The sequence below is a fragment of the Agelaius tricolor genome, unplaced genomic scaffold (assembly GCF_023055355.1).
Source record: "Agelaius tricolor isolate 1412-34295 unplaced genomic scaffold, bAgeTri1.0.p SCAF_31, whole genome shotgun sequence".
NCBI classification, from domain to species: Eukaryota; Metazoa; Chordata; class Aves; order Passeriformes; family Icteridae; genus Agelaius; species Agelaius tricolor.
Window position 1 is genome coordinate 6,269,639 of NW_027269291.1, and position 24,337 is coordinate 6,293,975.

Below are 24,337 nucleotides of genomic sequence, written 5' to 3' on the forward strand. Positions count from 1 at the left end.
GAAGTGTGTGCTGTTTTTTGTGCTTGTCATTTGGGTAAACACTATAGGTACTATTAGCTTGTTTCAGATGACCCACGTATTTTGAATTTTTGCTGAGCCGCATCACCAATTGCCCTGACAGGGCACAGTGGATGAGTGGGCTGGAAGTGAGAGCAGAGAAGTGCAGTATTATCCCAAAGTGGTCTGTGCTAGAAAAATCAGAACTTCTGGAATAAAATTCATAAGCCTTATCTGTATAAACTATTGCATGTATATTATGCGCTAATATGCACCCTGCTACTTCCCTGGCCATATACTCATGTTAATGTTCTTTGCTTACTTCAGGTTTTTTTTTTTTCAAAATTCACGTTCATTCCTTCAATTCCTTTTGTGTCATGTCCACTTAAAAATTGTATGCTAAATTAAGTACTGAACATTTATCCCAAGTCAGTTGCTGAGTTAAATATAAACAGTCAGGAATGCTAAAATATAAATTTGAAGCATTTTTTATAGACACACTAACTGACTGTTAACTGAAGGGACATACTTGGCTATATGGTTTCTCACATCCATGCCTAAACTTGTTGCTATAAGCAGCTGATACTAATTTTACACATAACTCCATGTTATCTGGATAATCAGGAAAACTTGCTTTTCCTTTCTCTTGGCATATTACATGAGAAGAGGTGCAGCTGAGCACGAGGTCATGTTCCTGGAACATCCTAGGTATTGCATCTTTGTTGCTTTGAGTACAGCACATTCTAGTGGATAATTTGGGTTTCCATAGCCAAAATACCTCAAAACAAGACTTTTTGCCAACTTTGCCAAGTTCAGCTCTTGTCTGTAAAGGTCTTATCCTTTAGACTAAGAAAAGTGTCAGTGGAAGGTCCTCTTAAATGTAAGCAGGGAAAGGGAAAGTGATGCATTTGCTCCATTGCATGGGTCAAAACATGTCTACAAAGAATTAATTATGCATTTGTTCATAAATCAATACATGTGACAGTGAAATTGCAGGATACCTGTAGACAATGACAAGCTGTTCTGTTCCAGTTCCGTAATGAAAAAGTTGGTTCCTTTTCACCCTTTCTACTACTGCACTGAGTTGAATTTTACCACATCATCAGTGTAGGTTCTAGAGGAAGATTTGAAATAAAGAAAAAAAAAAAAGGGGGGGGGGGGGGGGGGTTCTGGTCAAGAATCTGACCAGCATCGAACTCCCCTTTTATTGATGTGAGACATGGTTTTGATTCCAGCTGGTAGAGCTAAAAATTTCCCATGCAGGGTAGTCAGTGCAGGTACTTGTAGTACTGAAAGTAAGAAAAACATTGTGGATTTTGTATTAGGCATTTTCCAGCTGCTTGCATCCCAGAACTTTACATTAAGGTGCAACCTGAGTGTATTTCTTGGACAAGATAAACTTGTATTTCTGCAAAAAGTGTTAGTATAATTTTTAGCTATAAGTGGCCCCATCAGTTTATTTTCCAGGTGATCCCAGAATACAGGGGCCTTGCAGAAGAGTTGTCTTGTGTATGCCACTGATATTCCCCTTCAATCATAATGTTCATGGAAAGTTCAAATGTGGTGTTTTTGAAACAGCTGCTCCTGTCATTTGCTCTCCATCTGCGCAATGGAGGCAGCGAGATTTAAGCAAATGTGGAAACAACTTTGACTTTCATCTTTACCATGTCAGAGCCCCAGTGTGAGCCCAGCAAACACTCATTTGGAGAGATGCTCCTGTATCTCACAAAGTTCTCACCTGGCGCAGAAGTTTGATTGGTGCCTCAGATATGCTGTTGGGGTTGGAGTTCCTGAGAGAGTGGACAGATTTTGGAGAGCAGCATTTGTGCAGTTATAAACAAGTTTTTTCATGAGTGAAAGGATTCACTTTCTGTTGCCACTTGCCATAAGATTTTACAATTTTTTTAGCAGTGAGACTTTCATGTGGATGTAGCTAAGGTTAATGTTGGCACTTCTGTTAAGTCCTGTTGGCCCTGGAGTAAGTTCCTGGAATAACCAAGAGTTGTACCTATAACATATGTGAGCCATCACATTGGGTGGTAAGGAGCTTGTTGCTTTGCTTAAAAGAAACTATTGCTGAAGAGATGAAGTGAAACATTTTTTCTGGTCCTGAGCTATTTGTGTGATCCTTTGAAGGGATAATAGTATGGCTTAAAGAATGTAAACCTGCAATTTTTCCTTAAGAGAATCCTAAATATTCAGCTTCTTGAGCTATTCAGGTGTTGGGGTTTCTTTTTTTTTTTTTTTTTTTTTTTTTTTTTTTTTTTTTTTTTTTTTTTTTTTTAGCAACTGAGCGTGTTGTTTTAGGAGAACTGAATTTGATATTTAACACTCACAGTGAACACAGAAGGTAAACGTCTACTTTCGGCACATGCCTGCTTGGGAATTTAGGTTAGTAATAGCTAGATTATGTCACAATTTGATAGTGGTGTTTGTCCCTTGAACAGGGGAGAGAGAACTGATCTATTAAAAAATTATCTAGTGTGGGGTTCCTCTGTGGTGTTAAGGCTTCTCCCCCACTCCACCACTTGAGTCTTCTGCTCAAGTGTATGATGAGAAGTGGCTTTGCTTTGAGGAAAGATTGATTAGTGGGAAGTGGTTACTGCAAAGTTAAAAATGCTAAAATAGAATGCATCTTGGGAAAAGATGCTCACAAGTTATTAATTGAGAAGTAGCTTTATCATGTCATTCTTCCTGTTAATACATTCCATCGTTAATTGTGAATCTTGTTTTTACATCTTTGTCAAATTTGTCTTAATTTCTTAAGTTAGATCTGTAGGAGGATACTTTTGTGTCAGGATAAAACACAGTGACTTTGCATGATTCACTTTTTCCTTTTAAAACCAGTTTTATTAGAGATCTTAAATAATTTTCAAACTACTTGGATATGTAAAAATGCAGATGTGTATCCAGCAGAGCCTGCAGAGATGCAGCAGACTCTTGAGGTACCTGGTTACAATTTTGGTAAATCTTTTCTCATCTCCTAAGTTTCTGCTTTGGCCTGGTGGGAGCAGCTACTCTGCGGGCAGGTCACACATGGGTCCATAAACTAGCCAAGTGGGAAAGGTTGTATTATGGGTACCAGTTGTATTGCTCTTAACACAAGTTTCACTTGTTCACTTTCTTAGTGTTGAAAAAAGCATAAAATGACACATTTAAATCAACGGTACAGCCAGCATCTGGTAACAGTAATAGCTGGCTTGCCCAGATGAGGATGCGTCTAAATGCTTAGCTCAGGGTCAAGCAGATGCCTGTCTGGAGAGCTGAGCTTGGAACTCCTGCTACTCAACAAATTCGGTTTTCTTCCTCAAGCCTTAGGCTTCTAAAAATACCACCTTGGCTATTTTGTGGATGTGGGTAAATAGACCAGTTAGGAAACGAACTGATGCAGAAATACTCCAAAGGCTGGATCATTATCCTGAGAAAAAAATGTTGAACAAGCCAACTGTCCTGCTGCAAATGTCTACTGAAGCCTCTTAGTGCCCCATCCCTTGTCTGGGAGTTTGACCCATGGTGCTGCTGTAACTGTAGTTAGCCCAGAGACAGTGTTTTTTAGGATGGGTCTGCCTTGTAGGGAAGTTGTTTCTAACAGTCTGCTTGCTTTTCACTAGGGTCCGTTAAATAGTGAGTCTTCCAACCAGAGCTTGTGCAGCGTGGGCTCTCTGAGTGATAAAGAATTGGAGGTAAGCAGGCACAACTGCTTGGGTAGTTGGGTTTAAGGTGAACATGATCCATCTGAAAGCATGGAAGAAATTGTGAGAGTCAGTGACAGTAGTCTTAGTCTGGAGAGTGAAAGGGACCAGGGAAGTATTTAGCTTGACCCTGCAGGCTTTCAACTTCTCTGTGAAGCTCCTCCTCGAAGCTTCCCACCATTCCAGGAAGGTTTTATCTAATCCCAAACGCAGCATTTGTAAAAGCTCAGCTTGGGAAGCTGTTTTCAGCTCATTGGGATACATTTTTGGATACACATAAAAGGCCAGAGAGCATTAATGGAAAAGTTTGCCATATCTATCAAAAAATGTGAGTTTGCCTAAGCCTGTACAAGGCAGAGCATTTTGTGCATTACTCTGTGAAAGTGTGGGGAGGTGAAAATTGATGCTTTGTCCATGGTTAGTCTCACTTCTTTAGGATGAACTATTTCAAAATACTCATCAAAGCAGAAAATGAATTGTCTTTGGATTTTTATTCTAAAATCTAAATCTAATTTTATTCTAAAATTGTGTTAGTAAACCAAAACCTCAAATAAGAGTGCATTTTCTTATGCATTTCTTATGAACTTCCCCCATAGTTACCAGGTAAGTTTTGGGTCATATTTCCCTCTATTATATGGCAGTACTAGTGTGAGGGGATTTTAGGAATGCAGTATCTTAAACTCCATAAAGTAAGAGTAGTTAATAGTGAAAATTTGAGTATTCATTCTTTTAATTGTTTTTCTTTTTAATGTACTTCTGTGGAGAGATATAAATTGACCAAGCTGACGTATTCAAATCTCCCATTCCTTGCTTTTTCAGTCTGTTACGGATAATGTTGTGTGTCATTTTTATTATGTAAGTACTTGAATGGAAAAACAACTTAAACTGATTCTCATTAATATGCTCACAGCTCCATGGAGGCTGTAATGGAGCCTGTGGTGTTACAGTCACGCCAACGCTGTTCAGGAGCTGCTCTTCACTACACACTGAGGAGGCAATGTCTCTGACTTTTACACATAGAGGGGCTGGAGCAGCAAGTCTCTAGGTAGTTTTGGAGTTTTCAGTCCCCTCATTCTAAAAAAGTACCTTGCAGACACAATAACCACCTTTGTCTTAACATCCCCTCCATCGTCTTACCAAAACAGCACTGTCTGTGAGTGCCCAGCTGGTAACATGGGGCTGTAGATGTCCAGCACCCACTGGGAACACACAGCCAGGTTTAGATTCAACTTTATCCTTTTTATCCTACTAAAGGAAGGAGATTGATTTCTGTGCTCCGTATGAGTAAGTCTTTTGGTGTAGAGATCTTTAAAGAGGGTACTTGAGATTTGGGTTTCCAAAGAGCATGAAACTTAGGTTTATCACAGACTCTCTGGCCACGGCTTTCCCTTCCCCAGAGCTGTGTTTTGCACAGTGTTTTTCTCCCTGACCCCAGGCTATAGTTCAGTGGTGGCTGCAGTGACTAGAGAACATACAGCTTGGGAATTATTGGGCAATTTTAAAATGACAGTGGTAATGAGAATGACAAGACATCTCTTTCCAGCAACCTCAGTGAGCTGCTTCCAGCAGTGCTTCCCAATGTCTTCAGCAGGTTTGGCCACAGATGTGATCCTGGTGATGGGGAAAGCACCAGGGTTTCCTCCATTCTCATGTTTAGGCTTGCTAGCCTCATACAGACAGATAGGCAGGACACTTTTGGAGCCCTCAGGCCTGTCAACTGTGCTCTATGTTGTGCCTGTGCATAAATAAATTGATTGTGCATAAATCCACTGATCAGCTGCCCATCAGGTCTCTGGGTGCTCACAGAAATGGCACATGCAACTGACCCATGACTTTAATGAGAGCTGGTGAGGATTAAACAGAAGTCTAGGTGAATTGCTGCATCTGTAACAGCTTTGTCTTGCCTGCTGTCCTGGGATAGTTCTTGCAGCCATCTGCAGTGGGCTTTGAGAAGAAGCATTACCTGCAGGCAAAGTGAATTGGCTTAAGAGACTGTGATTGGTCTGCAGATTTGGATGTCAGTACTTAAACCTCTCATCATTATTCCCCTTGTACCGATACTGTGATCACCTTGAAGGGGTTTACATAGGTTTTTATAAATGTTGAGCTTGCTCTGCTAACCTGGTAAGGTCCCTGGCTTGCAGCAGCTAAAATAGAAAAAATAAATTACCCTCCTGTTAACCACATTCTCTCCCTCTGCAGCATATCTATGAGAAGGTAGCAACTCTTTGAGAGCAGTTGTTTCTTTAAGTACCAGCAATAGAAAGAAATTAACCAGAGAAATGAAATGGCCACTGGGGATATAGAACAGATCATTGTGTTTGGACATTTTCTTTAAATCTTGGAATAACTGCAGTAACGTTAATTTTGAAGTATTGTTTAACAGACTCCCGAGAAAAAGCAGAATGACCAGCGGAATAGGAAGAGGAAAGCAGAAGCCTACGAGACCAGTCAAGGTAATCCATGCTGCAACCCTGCCATAGGATTGCCGCTTGCTTGGTAACTTGGGCACAATGTGCACAGGCAGTGTCCTAGGAAACTAATGGCTCTTCTCAAGGGTGTGTCAGGCAGCTTATTATAAACTACTCCATGATGGTGTATTCTCTTCTGGGAGCCTTGTTACCCTTATTGGCAGGAAAATACTTGGTTTATTTGCACAAACTCTTGCATTTTTATGGGACAGGCTGCCCAGAGGTTTCGTATTCTGCTCCCAAGTGCTGTTTTGGTCCTGTGTTGCTACATATACAGCAGCCAGACTTCCGAATACAGTCTGTATTGCTTTCCGAGACACGTGCCTGCCTTGTTGGAGCAAATTTTCACCATGACAAATCAGGAACAAGCTGTGCCTAAGCAGGCAGTGCTGTCCTGAGTGAAAAACCTGGTGTGTTCAATCCAAGTTCACATTCTCTAGCAGAGGGGCAGATTTTGAGTTCTTTCATTCTTCAACAAGAAAGTAATGAGAATTGTGTTGACAGGGCTGCTTTGATAATATGATAGTAAGAAAAAAGGACTAGGTTTTAATGAGCTGATGTTAAGCCACTGCTAATTATCTCTCAAACTCTTACAGGAATGCTTGTGAGAGATCTAATATGCAGTAATTTAGCTGAAGGTGGAGGAGTAAAAGTACCGTTTGCTCTCTCCTTATCTTGAAGGAAATTTTGAAGAACCTATGCAACAGTCAGACCTTCAGTGTTTTCTAAGTACTTCAGCAAGTGCAAATGCTGTTTGATTGGATCTGACATGTTTGGAATTGAGAGTTAATTGAATTGTCAACTGTAGAGCCTCCCAAAAACAGCACAAGGGCTGTAACCCTGGGGCGGGTTTTTGTTGTGCGGAAGCTTTGTTGTGATAGGTGTTGTACTGAACAGGAAAAGGAGTGTCAAGATGGAGGAGGAGATTTTTAGGATGGCATGGTAACTTCTCTAAAGTACAACTCTTATTTTAGTCCTTTGCTTTCTTTTTTAGGGAAAGGCACTCCTAGAGGACATAAAATTAGTGATTATTTTGAGGTAAGAATCTTTTCATTGACAAATCTGCCTTAATTCACATTTTGCAAAATCTGTGGGTAGCAATTTGTCATGTGACGTGTTACTGATCTGTCATTGGGATCATGGATTGGTGATGTCAACCTGATATGCTCAGATCTGATTAGGCAGAGGATATGAAGAAATTTATTTTTAAATTAACAGTTAGTTGAACAGTTGATAGGGCATTTTTTTCATTTAAGTGTAGGTTTGAGGTTGATTTCCATTGGAACTTCTGTCTCAGTTGAGGGTATCTCTAGGTTTGCAAACAATTTTGATAAGGATCCAGAGCTGCAAAAGAGCCCACCTGCACAGCCCTGCTGATTGGAGTGGGAAGTTGTTTAGAGGGTTCCCTCTTAAGAAAAACTTCTCATGGGAGGCTGGTGCCATAGGGGTCAAACCCCTCCCCAAACAGTGATGGACATTCTAAAAGCAGTATTCTTTTTGTACTGCATAATATCTGAAACTTTTCTAGGTCTGCACAATCCAGAGCTGTAGCTTTTCTCTTAAGTTTGTTCTTTATTTTTTGGAGTAGCTTGGAGTCAGAAATTAAGTGCTTGTTAGTGCTTACTTCTTTCCCGGGTAAATTTTTTTATGAGCAGTACACTGTAGGGGTTTCTGTACCAACTGGAGCAGTGCCCCAGCTCCTTACCTCTCCTGCCTCTTAACACTGACTGGCACAGGTGCTTCAGTGGAGATGAACATTACCTACCACTCCTGTGGTACATATCAGACACGTCTCCTCACAGGGAATGGGCTTCTTAATTCCAGAGAGTAAATAACTGATCTATGGCCAAGCATGCAGGTTTATATCTTCTTGAGTTACAAGTGAAAATGTACTCAGTGAAAATACAAGTGTTTGTTTTAGGTACTTCACTTATTTTGGAAGCTCTGTGAACTGTTGAGGTTTTCCTCTTAATTTATCTTCAGTTCATGTAAACTATTCCCTGAAGCCTATACAGCTTCATTTTTAAGGTGAATGTGTTTCTTTTGTCTGTGTAAATTTTGGTTAAATGTAGTATCTCTGTGGAAATCCTGATGATCAAATCTGTTTGTGTGCCCAGTTTGCTGGGGGCAGTGGCCCAGGAACCAGTCCTGGTAGAAGTGTGCCGCCCGTCGCCAGATCCTCTCCGCAGCATTCCCTGTCCAACCCCTTGCCGGTGAGTGTTCTTGGGGACACACTTGGTGGCCTGGCATCGGTTAACTTGGTGGCCATGCTTCAGACAGGTAATACAAGGTTCTGTCTCTTGGTGAGTGATTTGGCTTGTTCTCCACTTTAAATCTGAAACTGGGTTCTGAGAGCGAAGCCATGTCTAGGACCCTGGGACAGCAGCTAGTCCAGCCATAGCTGTCAGGAATATCTGAGCTTAAATTGTACAGGATGAATGTTTCTAACGTGCTGCCTGAGTACAGAGGGATATCAGTCCTTAATAAAGGTGGAACTGACCTGTTAGTTACCCTTTATTCTATTGTAGCTCATGAACTCCATGGAGTCGGGAGTATGTTGTGTATTTGTGCAGCACTATCAGGGCTATTCTGATTTTGATTGGACCCCTTGGGTATCTTGAACAATGTGCCCACCATAATTATTTTGGAAAGGCCTTTTACTTCTGTTCATGTGCACAAGACTTGCAAGGGGCATTAGCAAAAGCTTCCAGAGACATGTGTATACATGCTCAGCTGGTGCTGGTTTTTGGCATGTAATTCCACTTTACTTGCAGCATTTCTGTGAGGTCTGTATGTGAAGAAGTAACACGTGTTTTTAAACCATTTTAGGACAGAGCAGCTAAAAAAAATTGTTGCAACTAGCAGAGCAGTATTTAGAGGCTCTGTTGCCTGGGCTTTAGTGTTGACTGGGCCCCTCTTTAAAAATTTTCAACATTTATTGAGTGTCACAAAAGACTGGAGACATTGTGGGAAAGGTTGGGATTCCCAAAACCAAATGCAAAGTCTCTGGGGATTACATTATTCTGCAGAGACCTTTGCTGAATGTACTGAACTAAACTCCAACACTAAACACTGCTCAGAATTCCATGTGTTGATAGATTTCAGAAGGTTTGCAATGATGCTTGAAGGGAGAGCTTCATGTACACTTCTAGATACTTTTTAATGTTTCTAAAAATTAAAATAGATCTTATTAATTGAATGGACTTTCATGCTATCATTTATCAATTCACTAATACATCTCTTTAAAGAGAAGTTAATGAAAAAATAGCATCTCTGAATGTTGCAGATGTGTGAGGGATTAGGGACAATTCTTTATTCCAGCAGAATAAATAACCCACAATGGAACAAGTGGATTCTTCCTGTGGATTTCTTCTTCTATGCTTGTATATGTTGAGTAGGTAAAAGTTGAACAGAGTATTTCTGATGAATATTGATTTCACAGTTAGTTTCAGCCAGGCCAGTTTGTCTCTCTCCTTACACAGGTGCTTATCTGCTGTTCTTTCCTCTTGCAGCTAAACCTGTGATGTTTGCTTATTCATAACAAACTATTCTGGGCCTTTGCAAGATCTGTCCTCTTCTTACAAACTGAATGTCAATGCTTTGATCTAATCCCCAAAAAAAATGGGGGGATGAGTGAAAATTGGAGGACACTGAGTCTTACCCATTACAGGTGTTAGTAATGATCTTGGAAGGAAGCAGAGTGTTAAAATGTCTTTCACATGATAGAAACCTCCTCCAGATCTGAATTTATCTGTACTGTACTGGAAAATTTCTGCAATCAGAACTTGCAGAGGAATTGTAATGGCCTCAGGATGTAACTACTTCTCTTCAAATCTCTTGGCTGATTTGAATTGCCTCACTTCTCATTTGATTAGAATGATCTGCAGGTCTTGAGACTCTTGTGAGGCCACTCTCAGGCACAAGCATTCTTTTGGGGAAGGAAGCACACTCTTGGAATTGGTAATGTTAACCAGAAAACAGGTTGCAGTTTAGGTTTTTAAGAAAAACTGAAGCCTGACCTGACTCTTTGCTTTCTCTGAGGCATTTGCCTGGCCTGGAGTTACAGCTTGGAAGGACTTGCATGATTATTACCCAGATTGCCAAGTTTTAGCAGTGATGGTGTGGCTTTGGAAGCCAGGGCATTGAGATGCTGTGTGCTGTGATCAGTGTAGCTCAGATGATTCTTCTTGTTAAACTCAGTTCCTCTACCACAGTTGGAAAACTAATCTACTACAGGACAAAGGAGCTAGCCCTTAAGAGATGTAATGGACCTTTAAAAAAGGATTTTGGTAATGAATTAGTACTCCTCTTACCTTGCAGGAGATGAGCCCCAGCTGTAACGATAGAAGTGAGCATACCCTGATGTCTGGGTCCTAGACATGGTTAGATTGCTGCCATTTAGCACTTCTGACTCAGTTTACTTTGCCAGAATAGCAACGTATCATGAAATTGGCTGTTTGAAAATGAGTCCTTAAGAAACATAAAAAATCATAATTGTGAATGCATTGACCGCAATCCCAATGTAGATTTTTCGACCTGCAATCTATTTTGTCCACTGACTGTGAAGGACATGTATTTGCAAAGGAGGAGGATGTGTTAACTGACAAGGAAGTCTGTCCTGTGTGTTCATTTGTTAGGGTTTTTTCCAATTGTTAACTTCATTTCCTTGTTGCTGTCTGCCGTTGGAACAATGACTGCAGGAGTCCTGTGTGAGTTATCAGATCCTCACCATGCTGCCTGCTCATTCCTGAGCTGCTGCTTCGCTGACAACAGTTTTGGCAGAGTCAGAGAATCGCTTCTTTTAATTAAAAAAAAAAAAAAAAGTAGTTCATTGTCTGTTTTTTGACTGTGTTGCAGCGGCGAATGGAGCAGCCGCTGTATGGGGTAGACGGCAGCGCAGCCAAGGAGCCGCAGGAGGAACACTCTGCTCTGCCAATGCTGATGTCGGTGATGCTGGCGAAGCAGCGGCTAGAGAATGAGCAGCTGGCACAGAGGGGAGGTGGCCTCTGTTTTACTTTTGTCTCGGTGAGCAGCTCTGAAAAGATTTGAATCCTAAGGCATGTGTCTAGTTAAGGGATGGGGAATTTGAAGCTTTTCTGCCCAAGTGCAGCCTCGTTTTTGCTGACCCCAGTCTGTCACCTTCTGGTAAGTTCATCTTCCTTGTGAAGAGTTCTAGGTCCCAGGCTTTGCTTATTTAATGAAATGGCATGAGTTTTAAGTTAACAGCTCAAAATCTTGCCTAGATTGAAATGATGTCATCCGAGGGGATAATGTGATAGATGCAGAAAAGCAAAAGATTGAAGTATAGTCTTGTTGCGAGAAGTGTTTGGATTAGCCTTGCTTAATCTCAGCTGCTGTGAATTATATCAGGCTTTTAAAAGCTTTATCCTCAGCAGGTTGGACCAGGCTTCTTGGAAGAAACTGACTCTGCTTTTATTGAGCTGTATCTCTAAAGCATCCTTAAACCTGAGCATGAAAGTGTGGTGCAGGCTAGAGTGCAGCTTCAGTGTGGAGATTAATGTATCTGCATGGGCACTGGTGGTCATGCTGAGGGACATGTAACAATACACAACTTTCTTTTACAGGCCCAGCAAGGCAGCCCATCTTCTACCGGATCAGGGAACACTGAGCATTCCTGCACCTCCCAAAAACAGATTTCCATCCAGCACAAACAGTCACAGGTATAGCTCACTAGACAACATAGCTCTTGGATGTGAGGTTGAAGCTTGATGCAGCTTGTCTTCTGTGCTAGAGGGTGCTGCTGGTAGTGGACATGATGTTTCCAGTGAGAAGAGCCAGTATTCCCAACTCCATCCGTAACTACTGAATGAAGTTAATTGCTCTGAGCTTTGTTCCTCATCCTATAAAGAAGGTTTTCAGTTGCTGCTGCTGGAGTTTGTCCAATCTGCTACTGAGGCTTTTCTGTGTCAGTGCTGTGGGCAGTTTGTCAGCTGTGTGTGATTGTGCCTGGGAGAGGAACACCTCAGCTCTGTCTTTTTCTGCTCTGTTGTATCCTCAATGTTCTTCCTCTCTCTGGAAGTGAAGGTGAGAAGGAAACCTGAGTGATAGTTGTGAATGTCTCTGTTCAGGCGCTGGGTCTGTTCAGGTACTGGGTCATGGGTGCATCATGTTGCTTACAGTACAGATCGCCACAGTCTTGCTGGCAGCTCTTTGACCTCTGCAGAGTCCACTCATGGAATAGTTGTCTTGTCAAGGTGGAACATGATGTATTCCTGAAAGTGCTTCCCAGCAACTTCACTGATGTGGAGTTAAGAAGAGGAATAGCTCTTCTGACTGCACTGCACTGCATCTTCTTGGTACCATTTAAATTACTGAGATTCTTTTAGCTGTGTTATCTTCTATTGCTTACCAGGGTGCCCAGGTTTATCTGCAATGCACCTGGTTTATCTCTTCTCTAAGCCTGCTTTTAGTCTTCTTTGGATTTTCATCTCAGATCTCTCTGTGTCTTTCCCTTTTAAACTATCATTTCCTCACACCAGTCTCTGTCAGAGGTTATTTTGTTGCTGGGAAGGTCCATTCTCCATTAACCCTGCAGGTGGTAGAAGTTCTGTGTTCAAGGACAGCAATCTCCCCTCTGGGGGTATACTCACTTGCTCAAGTCTGGGCTCTATTTTGTCACTAGGGTCGCATTTGTTGTCTGTATTTTTAAGAATGTGTGAGAATGATGCCACAACTCAAGAACCTGCCAGAGATTATGTCCATCTTTGTTGTTCCAAGACCCATGCTTAAAACAGTGGTCAAACAGTGGTGTCACCTGGAGGAAAAAACAAAAAGTTCTTATTTTCTTCTGTGCTTAACACACCCACAAGGTCTGTGTTCTTTGCAAGACATTATCTGAACAAGCTTTCTGCCAGTGTTCAGCTTCATGATATTCCCCAGAGATCTAGGTGGGGCATGTATGTGCAGGAAAGAATCTAGGACGATGTTTGGTGGTGTGATGAGGTCCTGTACACATTCTTGGTTTTTCCCTCCCAAGCCTGTTAGGAGTTGATAGAGTTAAAAAATAGATACACTTCGATGATTCCCAGCTTCAATCACTTGGGGCAGTGCAAGAAACAAATCAGCATGATTTCCTCAGTGTTTTCAGTTAGTGCTAGTGCCTGAGTGCTCTGAGGTGACTTGGGGTGAAGTCACATGAAAGGGTATGTATCCTGACTTTATCTGACACAGGGCAAGTATGTCTCTGCCCTTGCCTAGGTGAAATAACAGTCAGTTACTAAAGAAACTTTCTGCTGTTTGGCCACCAGCTGCACCAGGTTCTCTGCAGACATCCTGCATGGTGCCTCCCATGGCAAAGCTTTTCCTGCAGGCAAGGAAGCATGCACCAAGTCAAGTCAGAGGTGAGGTGACCTGCCCAGGCCGCTTCTTTGTCTCTTGGGATTTTAGCCCCATCTTGCTTGATGTGCCATGTTGGCAGGAGCTCTGTTTGAGTTTTTCCATACTTGGGCATATGTTGGGAAGCAACAGTCTGCCAGGTTTGTCTCTTACTCCATGGTGTTGACTTCCAGGCAAGCTTGAAATTTGGAGAATAGTTATATTACATCTCCACAGGTAAGCCTCTGCAATCTCTTCTCAGAAATGGAATAGGTGCCTGCCAACCATGACTGTGAAATCTGTGTGTACAATCCTGGAGAGTTTCCTCTGTGTTGACTTGGCTGTTTTAGATTCTGTGTTCAGGTACATACTGACTCCTTTGCCTTCGCCACCCTTTAATTGGAGTGCTGAATCTGAAATATTTAAAGAATATAATGTGTGTCTTCTGTTCTTAGGTATAACTCTCACTTCACTGCTTCACTGAAGGTATTTGAGATGTTTTGCATCCCATAAAACTTTCCAGATAGTTTTCACTCAAGAGCTATAAAGCTCCTGTCCTCAGTGGGTACTAATACATTAGTTTATCAGAAACAAAAGCTTGTGCCCAACATTCTTGTTGTCAATCTGTTAAAATATTTTAAGATGAATACCTGTGTTTTCTGTCAGGACCACTTTAGAGCCTGCAGGTGTTGTCTTTGTCTGCTGGTGGCTGTGTGTGCTCATGAAAGGTCATAAAGTTGATACTCCTGCTAAGGACTGGGATTTGGTGTGGGGTTTTTTTCTTAAGCCTTTTTTCTGTGTAAGCTCTCCGACATAGAGACCACCAAAAAATATGCAAAACTCAGCTATAAATGTAAAATTCACAGGACACAGAGGATATTTTAGGCTGTTGAGAGTTACCAGTTTGTGCTCTTCAGAGCTCTGTGCTGGCTGACTGCACCTCCTGTGCTGGAGGAGCCCACCATGCAACAACAAAATGAATAATGGAGAACATTCTTCCCCTGAATGTCAGGATGCAGGGGATCAGTTCTTCTGAGGCTCAGCAGAGGGTTACACTGGGACTTTAGTGCTGACTATTTGAAACATTATCCATTTGTCTTAAACATGGTTATGGTGATTTTTCCCTACAGTCTGACCTCACAATGGAAAAAATATCTGCACTAGAAAACAGTAAGAACTCTGACTTGGAGAAGAAGGAGGGGAGGATAGATGACTTATTAAGAGTAAGTATTTAAAGTGGGACAACTCTTCTAAACACTGCTATCTAAAGGTACTTAGAATGCTTGTGCCAGCCAGGCTGCAGGGCAGGGGCTTGTATACCAGGTGTAGAGCCAACATTTGCAAGGTAAAACAAATCCAATGATCCCTTACCAGCAGGATAATGGTCTGGGCTGTGGACACTGTTTGGGTCTGAATGAACCTAAGCAGTATCTGGTTGTACAATGCAGAGTTGTTGTAGCTCTGGGGTTTTTGGCCTCAGCAGTGCTGTTCTCCCTTTGATCTGTTGCACACTTGTGTATTTTGCTGGTTAACCTAACATGTTTCTCTGCAGAATTCACAGAATCATGGAATCATTAAGGTTGGAAAAGACTTTGAAGATCACCAAGTCTAACCATCAGTGTAGCACCACCACCATGTTCTCACAAAACCATGTCCTCAAGTGCCACATCTGTGTTTTTTGAACACTTCCAGGGATGGTGACTCCCTTTTCCCTCCACCCAGTTACTCCCCTCTTCTAAGTCCTGAGGAGCTGACTCTGCCTTCTGTTTGGCAGCATGTTCACTAGCCTCTCAGTGGCCTGAGAAGCCGTGTTCTGAAATGCTCATTGAGAAGAATCAGAGACATGTATAGAGATGAGAATATCCTTTGGCCAAACCAAAAAAAAAAAAAAGCTCTTAACCCATTAGTATTCTTCAGTAAAAGATAAATACCTAAATACCTTCAAATCAAGGATCTTGTTTTAATGGAGGGAGGAGTTCTAATTGACTTAGCTTTCATCAGCTGGGAGAGGCAGCTCTTGTAAAGTGTTGGAAAGCATTAGAAAGCACATTAAAGGGAGTAGAGGGAAGGCTTTCTGTGTGTCTGGTCTCAGCACCTGAAAGAGCTCAGTCAAGCTCATTGTGTGCACATGTGTGCTTGTGGGAAACAATCCATGAGGCAGGAAATAGTTGCAGTTTTTTTAAATTATTTTTGTTTTCACAAGACCATTAGTTGGAAGGGAAATGGTTACATTTAACTCTGTTAATGAAAGTGATTACACATACAGTCGTGCTGCATGCTGTGGTGGTGTGAACCAGCAGCTGCCACTGGGAGCAGTCTGTGTAGAAGGGCTGATGGAAAGTGACTCAAAGAAGAACTTATCTGAAAATACAGTTTCCCTATCCTTTTACTCTGCCAATATTGTGGCTAAAGTGGGAGGATAGTCCAGCAATGACTAAGCTATTTTGAGACTTTGTAGCTGTGGCAAGGAGGTCTTAAATGCTTAACAAAAAAAACCCCAGAACTTCCTTGTTTTAGAGGGATGTTAAGGTGTGAGTTAAAAACTTAAAAGTTTGTCTTGGATGTTTTGCTAAACAAAACCTGTTCTTTTAGCCTGCTGATTGCTGACTTTAATCCCCATGGCTCTTCCTATGTGATGCTAAGTTTGGCTCTTCTCAGTGGTTTGAAGTCACAGACTTTGTTCTCTGTTCACTTTTAGGCCAACTGTGATTTGAGACGGCAGATAGACGAGCAGCAAAAGATGCTGGAGAAGTACAAGGAGCGGTTGAATCGATGTGTAACGATGAGCAAGAAGCTTCTTATAGAAAAGGTTAGCAGAGGACATCTCTGCAGCCACAGTTCATGTCCTTGAAAACACCTCTGTCTTCTTAGCAGTAAAAACCTGCTCCTGTTGCTTCAGTGATAAAAGATAACTGGAATTCTGTCTTGAATTACTTATTTGCAAACAGGAATGTAATCCAAAGGCTGAAGTGGTTCACAATGTTCAGATTTGGTCACTTGGCAGAGTGATCTCTTGCTTAAATGAAAGAGCTCGAAATGCAGCAGGCATTGCTTGATTTGGAAACCCATACACGTGAAAAGCAACGTTGTGCAGCTCTGGGAAGGCAGGAGCAGTGTCCCATTGTGCAGTGGAATTGCAGATACGCTCTGGGACATGGGCAGGCGATTTAGACCTTTCAAATGGCAAAGTTGGAGATTGTTGCTTTGTGTAACACTGAAAAAAACACACTGGGGACAGTGCCACGTTCACCAACATGCAGCCTGGTTCATTACAGAAAGATTTCCAGCTTTCCTGATGGTTAAACAGTGTAAGGGTTTGTTTACTCTTTCACCTGTTGGCCAGTTATGCCTATTGTTTGTGGGTACTGGATGGCAAAACTACTCGGGTGCTGGCTGGGACATGTCGTCTGTTTGAATTGGTTTTGTCACAGAGCTGATTGTTCTTGGCTGAGAAGGGCTCCCCTCTCCAGAGTGGTGACCTAGCAGAGATTGTGTCACTTCTGGACATGTACAAGACAAGGACTGAGCTAGCTGATCACTGTATCTTAGTCTTAATATTGATTCAAGGTACATTTTTTGTTTCTTCATCTCCTGAATAAGGGCCTGGTGAGAGCTGGGCCTGCAGTCTATCTTGGCTACTGATAGAAAAAGACAGTTTTAATCCTACTGCCAGGCTGATCTCAGCTGATCATAGGATGAGTGAGCTGCCCAGGCAGTCATCAGGAAGGAAGAGTGAGGATGAAATGTCATGATGGAGGTGAACAAATGCCTGCCAGACCAGTGTGAAGCACCAGCAGTAATTTGGTCAGTGATATTCAGCTGGGTTTCAGATAATCAGAACTGAAATAATAGAAAGTGGAAAGAATTGGTGGTGATTTAAAATGCAGCACAGCCCTTAGCTTAGTAATTTATAGCTTGTATATTTACGTGGCTTTATTTTGCTTTTAGTCAAAGCAGGAGAAGATGGCATGCCGGGATAAGAGCATGCAGGATCGATTGAGGCTGGGGCACTTCACCACGGTGCGGCACGGCGCATCCTTCACCGAGCAGTGGACAGATGGTTATGCCTTCCAGAACCTCATCAAGTGAGGACAAACAGAATTGTCTTTAACTTCAGAGGCAGAAATGGAAAAAAACCCTAGCAGTTGTGTGTGATGTCTTGCACGTCAGAATGTGAGAATGGTGTGACTGATGCATGGAAGGATCAGAGAGGAACTCCTGACAATGGGGAACTTCTTCACACTGATGTGAGAAATCCATCTCCACTGAAACTTCCAGAGACTGGAAGTGGAGTGAAATGGTTTGAGTTCGCCTCTGGGCCAACTGTTACTACCTGTCGGAAATCCTCAGCGCACCCACCTGGCTGTGTAGTGCTTGAGATGGAGGGGTGGACCAAAATCTCACATATATTGTGAATCAGTCAATTTGATTTGCATCCTTGCGTATATTGGTAAAAGAAGGCTAATTAGCTTGCACTATTTTTTTTTCCCTTAAGTAGAAAGTATAGAAACTTGAAAGAGAAAATCCATACTATTTAACTTGTTTTGCCTTCTGGTAACAGTGATCAAAGAGGCTGCAGAAACCTGGAAATGAAGATCAGAGACCCTTTATGCGGGATATTAATGGAAATATCCAGTCAATTCCCACCTGGCCTAGACCTTTAAGTAGGACTCGGCAAATTAATTGCATTAGAGAGTTATGTGCGATCCTTTAAAATCACACCACTTCTCTGTAGTCTGACAGGGAGGTGCAGCTCTTGTTAGGCACAGATTAAGGACTTTATAATTCTTCCTTTGTTTATACTGGAAATCATGGAAAAAATACTTCTGGAATGCTTACCTGCAGTCTCAGTCCCTTTTTAAAAGGAAGTAGGTAAGCAAATGCTTAGGTCATTTAGACTTGAAATTTCAAGAGTGCTTTTTGTCACTATAAAATGTTTGAGATAGTCTTTTCATCTTGGAGGAGAGACAGTTCCTTAGTGAAATCGGGAATGATGTTGGTTATATTCCAGAGAATTTGGGATAGCTTACCTGTACTTTTGAAGTGTAAGGATACTTTCTCAGACAGTGCCAGACTTCAGCAATAGTTTTAACAGGAAAATCTGAGATTTTGAACAGAGGCTTTTAGGAAAAAGTGTGTGGAAAGTTAGTGACTTGCCATGGATCCTAGGTTTCCATGGGGTTAGCAAGTCCTTTGGATGTCCTCTGCATGAATTAAACCTTTCACTTACTGGAAGATTTCTGTGAGCCAGGAAAATAATCCTGTTCTACGTAAAAATACCTTTAAAACTCTGACTCATCATATTTGGCACATTTCCCTTTTCTGTACAAAAATATTTTGTTACAAATCTTACAAGTGCAACTGATTTGAAATTCATGGGTCCAATCTGGTAAGAACAGATGCTGAAGACAACCAAGTGCACACCCATAGTTATCTGTCATGTTTTTTCTCCTCTCTGCTTTTCAGGCAACAGGAAAGGATAAATTCCCAGCGGGAAGAAATAGAAAGACAACGAAAAATGTTAGCAAAGCGGAAGCCACCCGCGATGGGCCAGACCCCTCCAGCAAGCACCGAGCAGAAGCAGCGCAAGAGCAAGACCAACGGAGCAGAAAATGAAACGTAGGTTCTGTGGCCTTCTTGGTGCATGGCAAAGCCACATGCTTTGATTAGAGCACAAAATATCTCCTGGGAAATGGAATCTTGCCCTTGCCTCCAGGCTTCACTCCATGAATGAATGTTGTGGAATTAGCCTGGCATTCAGCAACATCTTGCTCCAGTTCTAAATAGTTTTTGTTGAAGTAAAATAAGGATCATTGCTGAGTCCAGACTTGTATGAGCTTAACTTTATTTTTTTTATGAGTCCAGTAATTTTTTCAGTATTCTGTTGTGGTCAGGTTTGAAAAGTGGGCTCTGGCTTTAGTGTTGTATGTTCAGAATTGATATCAGTATCAGGGTATACATGGTGCTTTTTTTTTTTTTAAGGAAAACAAAATTGTACACATTTAGAAGCCTCAACTTCTGTATATTTACTGTGGAGAATTCTGAGTTACAAGTTTTGAAACAATTTATTTGGGATGCTGAAGCAGTAAGATGCTCTCTATAGAGACAGTGCATTGAGCATTGGCCTGTTCTCCAAAACAGTTCTTCACACATAGGCGACTCAGGGAAATGGTGGAAGTGCTACTCTTCTCGTGTTTTGTTTTTCGTTTTTTTCCCCTGCCTCTTTTGAAATTACTGATGCTCTAAAAGACTTGATAGTCTTCTAGAGTAAAACTGGGACTTGAAAGAACTTTAGAACATTGTTTTTTCAGAAGCTTTTGTGAGTTGGAAGTACGTTTAGTCATAGACTTAGCCCTGCCTTCTCCTAGTTCCCTTTATTGACTTAATTTTATTGCTGTAGGCTAATACCATAACCCTCATTGACACTTTTCGCTTTTCATTATTAAATCTCCTGGGCTTGACTTGACCTCAAAGTTCCAGAAGCCCTTTGAATTCTTGGTCTTAATCTTTAAAAGGACATGTGAAGCAAAAGCTCCCACTGCCTTCACAGTCTCAGCAGAGATGGCACAAGACTGTGAATTGTGATATTCAGGGTGCCCTCGGCTCCAGCGCTGTGACCCCAGAGTGGGATACAGGTGCCTGAAGATCAGGTGGCTTGTGTTGGAGAGCACTGTGTGCTTTCTGCAAATAACTAAGTTGGTTGAAGACATTTCCCCCTCATTCTGGCCAAGGGAGCCTGAAAATAACTAAATAAAACTTTAAAGTCATCCTTTTTATTGCCAGGTTTGAGCTGGGAGGAGCAAATGGAATGTCTGTACGTGGATATTTTGAAATATTGCTATTCACAGTGGTTACCTTTCCCTTCCCAAGGACAGGATGAGCTTTCCCCATTTTTTGTGGGCTTCTTTTTCTCCAGCAGTCTGGTGCAGCTGTAGCATGGCTTATTCTGGAGACATGGCAGCACAGGTCCTGGTGAAATCCTGGTCACATCTGTGATGCTTCTGCTTGTGCTATGAGCCTGCCTTGGCATAATCCAGCTTTACCATGCTGTGCTAGGAAGCGTCTTGGGCTCCCAAGGCTTTTCTCTGTTTCTTACTGGTTTATCATTCTTCACTGATATGTTTTAGGGTGATATTTTTGTGGTTTAGAAAAGCTTCTTATCATGTACTTGATTAAAAACTGCTTGCCAGTGTATGGATATGGTTCATGTGGAGTGTTGTAGTTTATGTGATAACACTGGGGTTTTTGCAAGTCAGCTGTAGCAACTGGACTGACTGACTACTTGCTTAATCATTAGTTATCCAGTAAGTGCATTTGTTGGACCATTGTGTATCAGGAACAAAATTTTATGACCTCTGGAGGGAGGCTTTTCCCTTCAGTTTTTGGAACTCTTACAGAGGCTGATTTTTAGGCAATTTCAATATAAATGTTTCTAAAAGTTGAATGAGAAGCAGACAGCCAAGTTCCTTTTTGATTTTTGGTTCCTCTGTGGTTTATGGTTGCTGCTGTGTCTTAAAAAGGAGAGGAAGGTCCTGTGATGCAAATTTAAACACAAGCTCTCCCAAAATGAGTTTTCTAGTCTGTGAATGAGAAAAGAGTTTTCATTCAGGAAGATTATTCTGCTGGGGCTGGTTGAGATTCATTAGGGCAGCCTTTAGCTGTGCTAGAGGTAGGTAGGGTGTTTCTAGCATGTTTCTGTGAAACAGGGCAGTGTTTGTCTCAGAGCCCCCTTGATTTTTGTTATGGTTGCTGTGACAGCTATTTTGGGCATTGTTAGCCTGGTGGTGCTCGTTATATCTCTGCCCTAATGAGTAGACTGATGGTGTTTGTTATTTGTGCACAAACATATGTGCAAACCTTGTTGCTGGTTTATTCAGATTACTCTTTATTCCTTACACAGCAACAGCAACCAAAGAATCACAGAATCACAAAGACCTAAACTCTCGGGACAGTCTTTAAGATTATCTGAATCTAATTAAAATTTATGCTGTGTGTGTGAATTAGAATCGTAGAATCACAGAATATCCTGAGTTGGAGAGGACTCACAAGGATCCTCAAATCCAGCTCAGGGCCGTCAGCAGTTTTATAAGGAATGAGACAACATGTGACCATTTTTGGTACTGGCTTTGTTTTTCATGTATCTTTAATTTGTAATAAGGAGTTCCTTCTGCTCAAGATTCTTTCATAGGGAAATTGGCTTATGAGTTTTTCATTAAATTTATCAGGTAACAACTACTTTAGGCCTTGTTTCAAGTACCTGAACTCTGTGCATTATCAACAGAGGGACGTTGGGACATTTCAAGATGAGCATTTGATGAGCTGAATGCTCTCACCTCGCAGTTTACTGAGTAAGGTCCCCCTGCACAGCCATAGGACTCGGTTCCCCCTTGAAAGAAGTTGAGGTGTTGATGCTCTGGAGGCCTCCTGCACTAACCTTGTGTGAAAGTACTGTGTAGAGCATAATTGGTGTTGCAGAAATCCTCCTGGGATATGCTTTGAACTCAATTTAGGTATAGAAGAAGATATTTGCATGCTGTCACGTGCAGATCTTGTTTACAGAGTGAACAGATGCAATTGATAAGCATGTCATAGCTTTATGTTCACATATGATGCTTTTACCAAATTCCTTGTTGGTAGTAATGAGATGGTTAATATAGTGATAAATTTTTCTAGTCTTAAAGACCTCAGTGTGTCATTGCATTTCACTAGTGATGGGCTCTGTCACTCTTTTAGTGTAAGGCGCAGAAATTTTGCCATAATTTACTACCAATAAAATAGGGATTCTTTTCCTTAGCCCATTGCTTCTCCTAACTACATGTGAGGTTGAAAATATGATAAAGTAAATTTCCAAAGGTTTCCCTGGAAGCCACTTGACAGAACCTGAAACAGGAAAAAGTTCTGAATCTCAGGTCATTGCTCTGTTCACAGTGGCTGTGTGGCCAGGTGTGCTTCTAGTCTCAGAGTGAATAGCTGGATTGAATTATCCAGCTTTAATATAAAGAAAAATCTGAAAATGAGTCAGTAAAGCGAACTTTACACAGAAAAATAAGATGTGGAATATTTGGGCTTCACTCTTCTATATTTAGATTATGGTTTAGCTGTCTTCTTTAAAAGTCAGTAGCCTATATGGGTGTTATTAGGAGCTTGAATTTGAAATTAATGGATATTGTTAAGGTTTAAGGTTGTGTTCTCCTTTAGACTGATTATGAAAAAATATAAGTTGCAGAGTTTATCTAAAAATTTTTGTGCTAGCTGTTGATCTACCCTGTGGAGTTGTTACTTCCACTGGCAATGTGCATTCTATAGATTGCTCACTTTATGATGTTTGGAAACCTAATGTGTTGAGTCTTCCTTTTTCATGCAGGTTAACATTAGCAGAATACCATGAACAGGAGGAAATCTTCAAACTCCGACTAGGTCATCTTAAAAAGGTAAGAACTAGTTGCAGCAAAGGCTTTTTGTGCAGTATTCTGTGAACGAGAGCATTTCTCTGTAGAGGTCACTAGTCGTTTGATAATCAAGAGGGTTTTGCAGTTTCAAGGATTAGCCAGAATTTTGTAATAATTTTTTTTGGGGCGGTGATATTCACAGAAGATGTTCTTTGCTTCAATAAATAGCTTTCTCTGTCCTTACAGTTAGGATTTCGTGCAGAAATTCTACTTTTTTGATACATCTTCTGTCACTGTGACCTGTCTAGTGATGGACTCTGAATGTGTATAACATGAGGGAACAGTAAGGAATGGACCAAGGGAAGAAAATTATAAAAACAGAACAAAAGAATGCAAGTCATTGACTTGCTCAGTTCTTTGTTATATTGAGTAACCAGTATTATCACTCCAATAAAATCTCTTGGGCTGTTGCAAGCCAGTCCTGTTCAGGCAGCGGCACTGCACGTTTGTTCTCAAATACCTTGGCCTCAGTAGAAACTGTACCTGCAGGTGAGGTTATATTTAGATAAGCTGTTGGTTACCTTGAAAGTGATTGTGGTGACCTATAAATGAGTTTTCTGGAACGCTTCAACAGATGAAATATTGGGAAAAAAAGTAGCTGTCTTCTGCCATTTCCTGGTTAGGTGTGATCTTTGCTAAGGTCAAGGAGTTTTCTTTTGGAAATGAACCAAAGAGGAAGTAAATGTCTTGCTGGAGTGCCTCTTCCTTTCTCAGGTGGTGCTCGAGCTCTGCATTTAGTTTTTTTCCTGTAACCGTTACACACAAGCTGAATGCAAGGCTTCATTAATGTGTCTGTACTCCTTGTTATTTTCTGTGGAAGGGAAAGGTTACTGCACACCCAGAATCTGCTGACAGTCTGCCCATTATGCTTTATTGACCTGTGAACAAAGAGAAGTGACACAGGCAAGAGAATGCTGTTGGCATGCTGGCTCTACAGGTCCCGTATTGCTCCAGGGGATTAACTGCAGGTCCATCTATCCTTGGCATAACATTGCCCCCCTGGAATGGAGGAATCCATTTGGAAATGGACCTTAATAGAAAATGAAGTAATGTGTTGGGATCGTGGCATTGTCTGAAGCTGTGCTTACCCTTCTCCACTTTTGGAAACTGGCTCATTCTTTATATCTAAAAATAGAACCAGTTGGAAAGGAAAGGAGCGGAGTCACAAGACAGATGGGTAACAGTGTCCCCTGAGTCACATGCACAAATTGTACTGCTCAGGGAGCATGTTTGAATTGAGGGTTGCAGCCCTGGCCACAATGATGTGAATTCTCATGTAATTTTTGAGGGCACCAGAGCTTCCAGCTAGACAAACACTATGTCAGAACTTCCACGTGGCATTGAGGAACACTCTGACCTGTTTGAGCAGTTACCACTAGTAGAATATAATGTC

At 41.5% G+C, this 24,337-nt stretch overlaps 1 protein-coding gene across 7 annotated transcripts in view; it reads left to right on the forward strand.

The window, feature by feature from the left end:
- TLK2 (tousled like kinase 2) overlaps window positions 1-24,337 on the forward strand; it is a 42,982-nt gene that overhangs the window by 7,227 nt on the left and 11,418 nt on the right. For 4 of the 7 annotated variants that reach the window (XM_071450516.1, XM_071450518.1, XM_071450517.1 and 1 more), the window contains 11 exons: window positions 3,609-3,680; window positions 6,076-6,145; window positions 7,155-7,198; window positions 8,278-8,373; window positions 11,018-11,185; window positions 11,746-11,841; window positions 14,626-14,718; window positions 16,194-16,304; window positions 17,444-17,580; window positions 18,962-19,114; window positions 22,860-22,926. In XM_071450516.1, the coding sequence (XP_071306617.1) occupies window positions 3,609-3,680; window positions 6,076-6,145; window positions 7,155-7,198; window positions 8,278-8,373; window positions 11,018-11,185; window positions 11,746-11,841; window positions 14,626-14,718; window positions 16,194-16,304; window positions 17,444-17,580; window positions 18,962-19,114; window positions 22,860-22,926 (1,107 nt within the window). The remainder of the gene's footprint in view (window positions 1-3,608; window positions 3,681-6,075; window positions 6,146-7,154; window positions 7,199-8,277; window positions 8,374-11,017; window positions 11,186-11,745; window positions 11,842-14,625; window positions 14,719-16,193; window positions 16,305-17,443; window positions 17,581-18,961; window positions 19,115-22,859; window positions 22,927-24,337) is intronic. The other 3 variants (XM_071450521.1, XM_071450520.1, XM_071450522.1) reach the window with 3 other exon arrangements.